Source organism: Dunckerocampus dactyliophorus, chromosome 7, assembly GCF_027744805.1.
Source record: "Dunckerocampus dactyliophorus isolate RoL2022-P2 chromosome 7, RoL_Ddac_1.1, whole genome shotgun sequence".
Classification (NCBI taxonomy): domain Eukaryota; kingdom Metazoa; phylum Chordata; class Actinopteri; order Syngnathiformes; family Syngnathidae; genus Dunckerocampus; species Dunckerocampus dactyliophorus.
The window spans coordinates 28,924,818-28,937,687 of NC_072825.1; the positions used below are offsets into that span (position 1 = coordinate 28,924,818).

General features: G+C 39.5%; 1 protein-coding gene across 2 annotated transcripts in view; it reads left to right on the top strand.

Annotated features, from left to right (window-relative positions):
- si:ch211-149k23.9 (germ cell-specific gene 1-like protein) overlaps nucleotides 1–12,870 on the top strand; it is a 25,221-nt gene continuing 12,351 nt past the window's right edge. The window contains exons 1-7 of one of the 2 annotated variants that reach the window (XM_054781325.1): nucleotides 1–177; nucleotides 282–383; nucleotides 3,813–3,958; nucleotides 4,057–4,397; nucleotides 9,984–10,166; nucleotides 10,270–10,317; nucleotides 11,043–11,195. In XM_054781325.1, coding sequence (XP_054637300.1) covers nucleotides 4,202–4,397; nucleotides 9,984–10,166; nucleotides 10,270–10,317; nucleotides 11,043–11,195 — 580 coding nt within the window. In that variant the 5' untranslated portion in view covers nucleotides 1–177; nucleotides 282–383; nucleotides 3,813–3,958; nucleotides 4,057–4,201. Of the gene's footprint in view, nucleotides 384–3,812; nucleotides 3,959–4,056; nucleotides 4,398–9,983; nucleotides 10,167–10,269; nucleotides 10,318–11,042; nucleotides 11,196–12,870 lie in introns of both variants that reach the window. The other variant, XM_054781326.1, reaches the window with a different exon arrangement.

A 12,870-nucleotide genomic window follows, 5' to 3' on the forward strand; every position in this document is an offset into this window, starting at 1 on the left:
TAGCCGTGGGTGCTGAGAGGGGAAGTCCAGCAACAGATGGATTTAAGAGGGATTACATGAATCAGGGTGGCTTTGGGACATCAATTCCTGAGAAAGACAGTCGAGTGGCGTGGAGACAAGACAAGAAGTCTTTATTGTTGGCCTGCGGTGGTCGTGGTGTGGCGTGCGGCTGGAGACGTGAGTGTCGCTGAAGCGTCGTCCATAATGAGCCAAAGATGAAGAGGTGACACGGGGAATCCAAGTTGAGATGGAGCGGTTCAAATGTTACTTTTGACTCCAAGGTTGGAAAGATGAGCGAGAAGTGGAAAGCAGGAGGATTGCAAGCGTAGTTACCTCCTGCCCGACCTCAACAACCTCCTGCAAGGCACAGGAATCCGTCCTCGGTGAGTTAATCAACAGTTGTGTCTTAAATTTGCTTTGTTTTTGTTGTTTTTTTTTTTTTTTTTACAGCATTTCAATGTATTACCTTTTAAGAATATGATGGTCTTAGTGCAAGAGCCAGATTTGGAAGTATGGTTGCTATGGTTTCATCTGCCTGCATGGCCATTTACTGACTAAATATTGAATGCATTTGGCAGCTTACAACTTCATTTATCAACAGTCCTGAAGTCCTACAATTAAATGAAATACACAGAAGTTACACGCAACATCATTATGTGAAAGTATCATCCCCATCCTTTTGCCATACAGTCGTCCCTCGCAATTAGTGGTTTTTCAGAAATGAATGAAGTAGACTATGGTCTAATCTAAACCAGGGGTGCTCACACTTTTTCAGCCTGCGAGCTACTTTTAAAATGACCAAGTCCCAAAGAGGTACCTCCTAAAATATAGAAAATATATTTACTGTCTTTGGAAATGAGAATTTATGTACATTGTACATGTATATCGGCGTGCACGCACAGCATACAAGTTCTAAGTCGACATGATCTACTGTATCTCTTACTATAAAACATATAACATGTACATATAGAAAATCTAACCAGTAAACTTTGAAACGACTAAACATTAATGATTAATATTTCACATTCACAGTTTGAGTTTACAGGTAATCAAAGTACTTCATATCGTTCACGAATAATTGACAATTCAGTACAATTTGACATAGTAGACATAGTTGTGTGCATAACCTGAGTAATATGTCAGTCAAAATGGCTAAGTAGTGTTCATTAGACACACAGTTCATGTACTACGTCCAGTTGGCATTTGCTATCAAACATTCCCGATAAACAAGAAATTAAAATGATGATGCAAAAGGCAATGCAGCCGACGTCAAGGAAACATATTAAAAAGCTTTCTCAGCAACAGGCACATTTTCCAATTCATCGTGAAATAATAGTTTAAGAGAGGGAAGAGTAGAAAAAAACACAGAGTTCTGTAGTGGAGTTCATGACGCCAAGCAAAGCCCTCAGACAATTCACTTTTTTTCTACTTAACTAGCCGCTATAAGTCAACCGATAACTTTTGTTATAGATATAGACATCTCACGCTCATTTAGTTGATCCATAATCGGAAGATGAAAGTTGTATCTCTGTGTGTAGTTTGAGACATCTGTTCACCGTTGAGTCGGGCGGACGCAAAAGCGAATCAGGAGGGGAGCTTAATATCTGCTAAATGAAGTCAGATGACATCCACAAAGTGACCTTTATGCGATCGACCCAAACTACCGTCGCGATCTACCGGTAGCTCGCGGTCGACGTAATGAGCACCCGTGGTCTAAACAAACATATGTACTGTAAATACAAGTGATACTGTATGTAGTATTCTGGTCACTAGTAATGACACAAAACATTGAGACTAGTGATGCGCGACACCACTGATTTAGTTTCCCATCTGATACCACTGATTTAGTTTCCCATCTGATACAGAGTAAAATTCAGGCTGGTGAAAAAGAGAAAATAAGTGAAATAATAAAACCATAAAAATAAAAGATGAATTATTAAGAGCTTCTTTTGCTCCGTTTACGATCACTCAACGTTTCATCAGACAAACATTACCTCAAATGACTGAAGTATCGATATTTAGATTCGAGAATCAATTTCAGAGCACGAAGAGCCCGTATCGTGATATGTCGATATTTTAGTATCGATCTGCATATCACTACTTAACGCTGTACAAAGTCAGCCATGGCATGTCCAACATTAAAGAGTGGGGAAAAAAGGTTTTCCTCCCATTCTGTGTGGAAGTGGTAAGTTTTTGGCTTCTTAAGTTGAGAAGAAATACATTTGAGGCAAACTGGTTAGCTCGCTAACTTGCTAGCTTGCAACAAAGTGACTGTTTTTGTCTTTGTACAATGTGATTGTGATTGTTTTTTTGTGCCTAACTGTTTCCCAAGTATTTTAGTGCTTGTGTGAATGTATAAACGAGAGGAATTAATGTAAATTTATTTGTAGAAAGGCCTTAATGAAGGTAAGTACATTGTTGACTTGTATTCATTTACAACGCAGCCTTGACCCATCCAATATGGCGGCGATGTTGACAGCAGTGGACAAACCCACTCGATGCGGTGTTTATCTGCAGTATGTCTATGGTCTCAAGTCCCTGCAGCATAAGAGTTGAGCAATGTGTTGTAAGCAAAGACTAATAAAAGTGTAAAGGTGACTGTAGGGGTGTTATTTCATGTCTACAGGGCTCTAATGTTAAAAAGCGTATTTAGAAAGTCATAAACAGGTTTTCTATGCTGTACAAAAATATTCCATTTATTAACATTGAACTCTATCATGGAAATTCATTGCTCGCATGTCTGGAAACTATTAACTCCAATCATTTGTAACCCCCAGCCGTTGCCCAGCATACCTTGCAGGTTATCTGCGAACGCTAAATTGTGATTTTTTAAAAAGTTTTATTATGAGAAACAAAGAAAAGTAAAGTACATTTTTTGGAAAAATTAGGTGAGAGGGAAAAAGTGAGACTAAAGTCCAAATATTATGTGAATGAAGTCATGATATTATGGAAAGAAAATTTACGAATAATATTTTAGAGCAAAGTTGAAATATTTGGAAAAAGAACCCAGTAAAAATTGGGGGGGGCGCATAGAGTGAAGGCTTTTTCACTTATATGAAATATCAAAATATCAAAGTTGCATCCTTTCATTTTTCACGATGTGGCCCCCGCTGTAGTAATATTCTAACTTTATCCCAACCTCATTTTCCAGAAAAAAATCCAGAAACGTTTTTCTTTGATTTGTGTCTTTCTCATAATATTATGACTTAAAAAAATACATATTTTAGTCTTTAATATTTCAACTTTTTTCTTTACTTTTTTTGTTAGTATTATGACTTTATTCACCTAATATTACGCCTTTTATACTTGTAAAAATACAGCTTTTTTTATATTTTTGCTGGGCTTTTTTATATATTTTTTTTTTTTCATTGAGCTGTGTTTATAAAAAGGGCAGAGGGCCAATTTAAAAAACAAACAAACTGATACATATCTGTATGTTGGTCTGCGTGTTCAAAAGGTTTCCATTTTTTTTAATGCTGGACCAAAATTGTATTAACGTTTTTTTTCATGAAAAAAGTTCTGTAAAAATAAATAAATAATCAATGACAAGGGAAATGGAGAGAATGGGATACGTGGTTTTCAGTGTGTTGTGAAATAGCTACAAGGCAGCTAGAACAATAAAATAATGGGACTGCTGTGACTGGCTGTGTTTGAGGGGGTGTGTGACGGTAGCAAGTTACACACCTATAGCACAAAAAGATTACAGATCGACGGGGATTACCAGCAAAACCATCATTTGGATCGGCGCTTTAGCCCTAATGTCATCAAAAAAGTAATCTCTGCTTTTGTTTTCATCTTATTTCTTGGCACAGAGTCCATAATGATGCCCGGGCCGGCTGGTCTTAACCAGGAAGTGGAGAGAAAGTCCAGTTGCGTGAAATAGGTGGGGGAGAGGAGTGTGAAGCCATCAGACTACTTCCTGTCTCCGGCGTCCGGCAATGTGGACACTTTGAAGCCGGTTCGTTTTCCAGGTCTTTACATTGTTTTGCACGTGCGCATTGAATTTCTTTTAATCCTTTTTTCACTTTTTGGTTACATCACAAACAAACCTGGCAGCTCCTCACCTCCAGACCCGCCTCCTCCCCGCAGGAAGCATCTGTTCTTCCATCCCTCCTTTCCCCACACCCCCCACCTCCCTCCCTCAGTGCCTCAGTGTGCGCCGCCTTTCGGCGCGCACCGTCTCTCCCGCACGCCCTCGGCCATGCCGGAGCGCCTGTCGCGACGCTCTCGGTCCCTGCTCTCCCTGACCTTGACCTCCATGGCCCTGGCGCTGTCCATCCTGGCGCTGTGCACCTCCTACTGGTGCGAGGGCACCCACAAGGTGGTCAAGCCCCTCTGCCTGTCGCCAGTCAAGATGAAAAACTGTGGACAGAACAACAGCGAGCCTTACACCACAGGTAACGCTGCTACCTTCACGTTTGCAATGACTTTTATGTACTTCCAAAGCCAGTCTGTCTTGTCTTATTAGTGCAGCAAGATGCAGTCATCTGTCACAATGTTAGCTACATCTGCAAAGATAGCATGCAATATTTGTGTAAATAGGGGAATAGACCCCACATGCATCATCCAAGACTATAAAACAAGGCACTTTTTCATACGCATAGATGTTCCTAATTACTACTATAATATTTATACTGTTGAGCCAGGCCGCCACCAGTGAATGATGAAAAACCTTTTGTGTCCTCGCCATCACGTGTGTTAATTGGTGCGGAGAAGCGCCTACACACACCCGCCGTGTATATTGCCTGTCCCTAATGCGGAAAAAGGTGTAATGTTATGAGTATAAAGTCAAAATATTATGGCAATAATGCTGTAATTACAAGAAGAAAATGTACAAGAAGTTGAGATGGCTGGAAAAAAGCCCAGCAGAAATGAAAAAAAACTGCTGCAATTTTACGAGAATAAAGTCAGAATATGAAGAGAAAAAAGTTGTATTTTAACAAAAAAATTCACAATTTTACGAGAATAAACTTGTAATATTCTGAGAAAAAGTAATGTCATTTTAGTTGGGTTATTATTTTTGTAATTTTATTATGAGAAACAAACAAAACAAAATAAATTTGTAATTTTTGGAAAATTAGCTTGGGGCAGAAGTTGTACCATTATGGGAATAAAAAAAGAAAATGTACAAGAAGAAAGTTCAAATAGTTGGAAAATAAAAACAAAACAGCAGAAATGAAAAGAATTTAAAAGAATAAATTCAAAATATTACGCAAAAATAAAGTCGTATTCTAACAGAAAAAAGTCACAATTTTACGAGAATAAACTGGTAATATTATGAGGAAAAATAATATCATTTTAGTAGCATAGAGTAGTATTTTTTTCGGTGAAGTTTTATTACGAGAAACAAACAACACAAAATAAAGTTGGGGAAAAAGTTATACTATAATGGGAATAAAGTCATGATATTCAAAAGGGAAATTCACGAAGATTATTTAAGAAGAAAGTCATTGGAAAAAAAGCCCAAGTTGATGTTAATAATAGCTGAGATGCAGTTTTTTCTTGAACTATATACTGTAGAACTTGTTAGCATAGCGACATGTCTTGCTTTACAAAATATCAAAGTGGCAAAGTGGCATCCTTTCATTTTTCACTATGTGGCCCTCGCTGGAGGGAAAACTTTTGGACATGCCGGTCTTACATCGTTCAGGTGTATTTAATGTTATCTGAATGATGAGTACATATATTCTAATGGATACAAGTCATGTGGTATTGCAGGTATTGACTGTGTATCGCCAGTGACTGTGTAACAGTTGGTTTATTTTGGAAGTGTGCACTGTGTCACACCACCAATGCATGCCCCAGGGAGTGAAGATAAGAGTGTTATGTTATGTTTGCAGCACGTCCAGTAATGAATATACAGTAGAGTAGAAAAGACATGAGGTAGTGTGTGGTTTTACTGTTGGTTGGTGGTGATTAAGCTTGTAGAGCATTCCTCCATCTCTCTCCTGTGTCGCCACAACGCGCTGCCAACATCTGCTGCTAATCCATACAAACTCATTGTCCTTGGGCGCCTTTTAATCTCGTTTTACCCGTACCTCACTTTTAATTATGGATTACTTTCATCTGTGGGGAAGGGCACACAGCGAACGATGATCTCCTCCTCGTTATATTTGGCCATCAGGTATGCTTCATTCCCAGTGACATGGAGAGATTTACTGCATGAAGATGACGCTCCATCTTGTCTACTTTGCCATGCATAGAGTTGCTATAAGTCATTGCTGTACCTCTAGTCCTGATTTATAGACATGCATATGAAATAATCAGGCATTCTCACTGGCTTCATTGCGGTGCCGTACGTTCAAAAGTAGCCCAAACACTGTCACGCTTCCTTTCGGATTTCACATTTCACATGACTGTCAATGACATTTGTCAAAGTGCTTGGGAAGACATGCTAGTAGGGGTGGCGTAGAGTAGTTCACTATTCCATTCCGAGGAGTCTGACTGGACTATCAACACTTGAAAATATATGTATTTTTTATAATAAGCCTTTGTTATGACATGAATTTGTGGAATTGAATATGGTTATGAAAATAGCTCTTCAAAGCATTAAAAATAATGCAACCAAGGTATTGCTGAATTTACTTTTTTATTACACAGCATGACCAACAACATTGTTTGGCTTTTGTAACAAACCTCTGTGAGTCAGGTCTCTAATCCAATAAAAGTCCATCCAATAAAAGATAAAATTGGAAAAAATGGGCGGAGAAAATACTTTCAGGGTAGGACTAATCATTTGACGTGGTTATAAATCAATTTGTGTGTGGTGTGATTTAGAATATATGATGTTAGAGCGGCACTTCCCGTGCCAGCTCCCCGCACCATGACAGCAGACAGCAGTCTGTGAGGGGGAACTACCGCTGTAGCTACAGAGCCGAATATCCAACTAAGTTCATCGTGGTACACCATGGTCTGCATGCTGGTGTTGCATTTTCTTCTTCTTGTGGGTGGCGGGAGTCAAGTGGCAAACAGCTTTGAGGCGCATTACCGCACCTACCATGATGGAGCGTGGCCCAGAGTTACGAACGTCATACGGCGACCGGATCGACCCGATCTCATGGAGGAAGCCAATATTATCCAATCTTCAAAACACAGCAGATCGGCAGCCGATCCCGATCCTAAAGATAGGATCGGGACATCCCTAGTCAGCATATAACATGTTTAATGCTTTGCAGCCTTTCTGCTATCATGGAATAGTGTTCAGAAGACATGATGTAAGCAAGACATGACTTACTCTCTTGTGCCAACTTTGACGTAGTGGTCGTTCTTCGTTGTCTTGTTTTTTTCCTGTGTACCGGCGGAAGAGCATCCTTTTTCAAAATGCATATATTGTACTTTCAAGCCAAATGCTTTTTATAAAGGTTTTCCTTCTAAGCAGTCACCAGTGAAATGATCACTGCAAAGAACAGATCTATCCTTCTCTGCACTTGCTTCGTCCATTGTTGTCTTCGAGCGTCCTCTTTTGGAACAGGAAACAAACTGACAGTATCACTCCGATACTGTGAACGTCCAGCAGCAACACGCTAAAGCATGACTACTATTTTGATGAAAAATATTCTGAACCAAGTCGACCATCCACCCCGAGAAGCGTTTGTTTTCTGTGTTTAGCTGAGAGGTGCCACCCGATGACGTCACTTCTGGCATGAGGCTGAGCTGCGAGAGCTCGTTCGTCATGGCTGGCGCCATCAACTGCAAAATGTCATTTTTGCAAATTTACCGTTCATTTTCAAAACTTGAACATAATTACAACAATATATAACATATTTAAGCAAAATTGATGAATCATGGCGGGGACCCTTTAAGGTACTGTTGTTGCCACCTACCTTGCCCATTTGTGTAGCTATAAGTGTTTTTGCTTGTTTCTTTGAGGTGGAAAAAGTTGCAAATGAGATCTGTTTATCAGTATCACCATTAGCTGTGCTCTTAAATTTTTTTTTTTTAAAACAACAACAGTCATTCATTCAGGATCGCCATTAAAAAAACAAAACCAAAAAAAAATCTAACGAATCAGAGTCAACTATGAAAATCCATTGTGGAAGACATCCCCACATGTTAGCATACATTTCGCCTTTCAGCATTCACAGCTCAAGGGCGTATACGCCGAAAGTGGCTCAACAAACCCTGGCTTTGTGCTCACGATGCAGATCAACAAAACCCAAGTTCCCCAAACAGAGTAAAACGGTACTGCGACGGCGGTTATCAACTAAAGTCCGACCGATATGGGATTTTTGTTGCCAAAACCGGTATTGGGGGCTAAAAAAAAGCAGATATCTGATACATGGGCCAATATATGAAATTAGAGCTTTGGTATACAGGATATGTACTGTACATGAGCATATATTCTTAATACAGTTCCTAAAATAGCCCGCAATAAGTGAAATCCTTCATTATTTACAATGATTGTATATGTTTTAAGGCTGTAAAACACTTTTCACTTTTCTCCAACAGGCAATAACATTTTGTCACATTTCTCTCTTGTTTAAACACTCAAAAAAGTTCAAACCTTTGTTTGAATTTTAATGATCAACCTTAATAATCAACACAAGAAATTATGAAGTTGCTCACGCATATTTCACTCCTGTGACCGTGCCTTTTCATCCTGGCGCCGTTTCGCTGTACGGTAGCGTTTTTCTATCCTTGCTAAAACATATCGGCACAAAGGACATTGATTAGCGTGTAAATGCATACGTTAACACGGATTATTATGCATTGGTGCCTTGGTTAACGTCATTCATCCGTTCCATAAAAAACAAAAAAATCTAATGAATCAGGTTCAACTATGAAAATCCTTAGTCGAAGACAGCCGTACATGCTAGCATACAGTTCGCCTTTCAGCATTCACAGCCCTGCAAATGTGCGGAATTTTGATAAAAAAACAACATTTTTTTTTTCTCACAGACTGGGCCTTTTTGCCACAGGAAACGCATGTCATTCGCCCTAAGTCAGTAAGCATTTCTAAATAAGTGATGACACTGGTAAAATGTGCAGCATACTGTTAAAAACAGCCCAAAGGTTTGACATGTTTGTCTTTATGCTTCACTGATAATGTTTTTTTGGCCAAGTGTTGATTTTTTGCTTTGGTCGGTGGTCCTTGAACGCACGATAGTTGCCATGAAACGCAAAAGTGCCATTCCATCTTTCATTATCATTGATTAGTGGTGAATAGCTGTACAGTACATGTTATACTTTATAAATGTGTGCAAGTGTGTCACAAGTGAACAATGGCAATTGAAGAGAGAAGGGGAGGGTTCTGGTGCTGAGTCCAATCTAATAATCACTTTTGTTGCAAATGTTGATACCAAATTAAGGAGAACGTCAAGCGAGCAGGAGCTTTTTGGAGTGTCAGCGAGTGTTAAAAATAGACATTTTTATGGGCATATAAATTATTCAAGGTTTTGTTTTTTTTTTTTGCTATTTGCCAGTGGTCCTGAAATGTAACCCCTGCCCGCGTAAAACAAGGATCAACATTAATGGCGATATCCTCAAAATTGAATCGAATGATCGAAATAGAAATTAAATGGGGAATGTAAATGTAAATGTTAAATTTACATTAACATTAACATTAACTCTGATTGTTGGATCCAAATGTTAAATGTAAATCTAAATGTAAATGTTACATCTAAATAGAAATGTTAAATCCAAATGTTACATGTAAATTTAAGGCTAAATGCAAATGTTAACTCTAAATCTAAATGTCAAATTTCAGTACGCCTCGCAGTGCACAGACCCGCACACACCTGATTATTTAGCATTTCGATTTAGATTCAATTCACCATTTAAAATTTGTACCTGAAATGTGAAGAAAATGAGCTAAATGTAAGAAAGGTGAGCTAAATAGTGCAACTATATCAGCTGATTGCACCCCATACCCCGTTGGCTTCTATTTTGCCATTTTATCCCAAAGTTGAAGGTGTTTATGTTTCTGTTGTAGTTCTTTCAGTCTTTCTTTTACGAGAGCGCCCTACTTGTGTGCCGTTCCACAGAGAGCCCGACCCAAAACCCTTTCAATCGCACGCTGTCTCCAGCCAGACGAGAGGAGCTGGCCAAAATCCGGCAGAGGCAGCTGGCCAACGCCGTCCACTATATCTGGGAGACGGGCGAGGACAAGTTTGCTTTCAGATACTTCCACACCGGCTTTTGGGAAAGCTGTGAGAAGCACAGTGATGGTGAGGGTAACGATATCCATTTTGTGTAGTGATGCTCTAATCAATCCCTGCGTGGTGATACCAAATATTGTGATAACGGTGATTTACTTCTGCTGGTTTTCAGGGGAGAAATGCAGGAGCTTTATAGAGTTAACTCCAGGGGAGACGCAGGGTGAGTTGATCCATTTTAAAAGTCCAATATCATCCTATTTTTGTTGCACTTGATCCCCTTTTTTCATATACAAGACCCGCTAGTGTAAAATCCTGGAAAATATTATTAGACCGCCCCCGTTTCTTCAGTTTCTTGTTCATTTGAATGGCTGATACAATAAAGGTACCTTTGTTTGGACGCATATAACAATGACAACAAAAATAGCTCATAAGAGCTCCATTTTTTGCCAGCTATTCATGTAAGAACTTAAATGATTTTGGTTATCATGAAGAAAACCATGGAAGTTGCTCGATATCAGCTCTTCAGTTAAACCCTTATGAGCTATATTTGTTATCATCGTTAGATTTGTCCAAACAAATGTACCTTGAGTTGTAGCAGGCATACAATGGATCAATAAACAAGAAACAATAACTGTTTCCATAACTGTACATGCAAAACAATTTAGAACCCGCAAGGCATGCTGGGTAACTTCCTGTTGGCGAAGTGTATCACGTACAATAACATGCCAATGTTTGCAACACTTAGTCAGCAACAGACATGGGAGCTGTACGTTTCATCGTCTTCTCCTTTTTTAAGATGTGTAGCAAAGCCTGCTAGTCCTCCGTGGGCGTATACACGCAGCAGCCTCTTCTAGCCCTCGGGAGACATATTACTCTTAGAACTTGATTTAAAAAGGTACACTTTTATTGACTGGTGACTGCATGTTTGCCGTGTTGTCGTTGCAGGCGTGCTTTGGCTGTCGGTCGTTTCCGAGTTCACGTACATCGGCCTGCTGGGCATGGGCTTCTTGCTCATGTGGCTGGATGTGTTGTGCTCGCATAAAGAAATGCACTCGCTAAAAATCAGTGCCTACGCAGCCATGTGTACTGTCCTTTCAGGTGAGAGCGCAATAACCGCATCCTAGAGTTCCATGAAAGTTTGCTGAGGGGGCGGGACATACGCCACGCGGGGGCCCGTTACGTGCTGGTGCACATCCGGATAGGAACTCAGAAAGGAAGACGCTGAACCGTGCCGATACTGTACTACCAGGAAGTACTAACAATGGACAAACAAACTCAAGGATTTTTTTCACTTTTTTGAGAGGAATTTATTTACTAAATGTGCCAGAATGTAAAAATGGTACGGCCCAGTCTAGGGGTGGCCAAAAGAATTGATTAGTCACGCAGAGGCGCTGTTGATTCAGTCTCAACTTGCGGTACAAAGCAGTGCATTTGTATTTATTTATACGTTAACCCATTCAATCCCAGACATTTCTCTAAAGACAACCCGTTCACAACCGGCCATTTTAGACGATTTTGACTGATCTTTCAAGGCACGCAGAATATTGTGTTCTGGGGCTATATACACATGGAACCTACCAAATGAAAGATTAGACTCCCGTCTTTCATCTGGAAAAAAAACCTTTGTCTCTACCTTTTTCCGTTCTTTCGTAATCAGCAGGAGAACATAGGTGAGTTTCAGGAAAATATCAGTTCCAGAATAAAAAAGCTTTTTGTGAAAAGATGTATGTTTCAAGCATAACTTTCACTTTGCTTTTTTTAAACAACACAAAAAAGGGTTGTTTTACATCAAAATAGCAATTTATTTACAAATAAAAACACCATAAACTATTTACAGTGTTCACATTTGGAATGAACTTTGAGTGCGCACGTGTGTGCGTGCACGTGCATGCATTAAAATTTCCCTACAATGCGTAAACTTCTACAGGCTACACTCCTCCACGTTCTTCCACTTCCTCCTTGCTGTCACGTATGTTTTTCCATTCAAATTCACATGCCGAGCTCTTATCAAATGCACTTCTGCCACCTTGTACGTTATAGTGATCTAATTTATCTTATTTATGATGTATTGTGTAAAACTAAGACATGAATAAGATCAAATTAAAAGCACAAAATGAATGGCGACCCACCATCCACCAGTTCAAGTGTTTCCAGAGAGATGATTACATGCTGTTTGACGTGTGTGGTAAAAGGCAGTGTGCTAGCATGAATTAACTTGAGACAAATGTGCACATTAGCACTCAATAAGTCATCCAAACTTACCTTCATGCATTCCCACATAGTATCAGCATTTGACACCACATATGAGGTGAAAGAAAAATGGTAAAAATACAGTAGTAGTCTATCTGTGCGGCATGAGATAAAGTTAGCACACCCACAATGGACATGCATCAAGTGAGACGGATGTAACAGAGAGAATCCGGCCACGTTTCAAAATAAAACATAAAAAAAAATGAAATAATGGATTTTTTTTTCCCTGTGCGGCCCAGTACCAAAAGACCCATGACCCGGGGGTTGAGGACCACCGATCTACAGGATATGTTTTTTTCATTTATTATATGTTTTTTTCCATTTACAGGATGTTTTTTGTTTATTATATATGTTTTAAGGCTGTAAAACCCCTCACCACACACTTTATAGACTTTTCTCAGACATGAGAAAATATATATGTTGCGCATACAGAGGGCCTAGAAAGCGCGGATCACGTCTTGGTCCATACGCTGGTGAAGTGTTTCCAAAGTAAGCCTATCTCATCCATATTAAAAACTTGTTC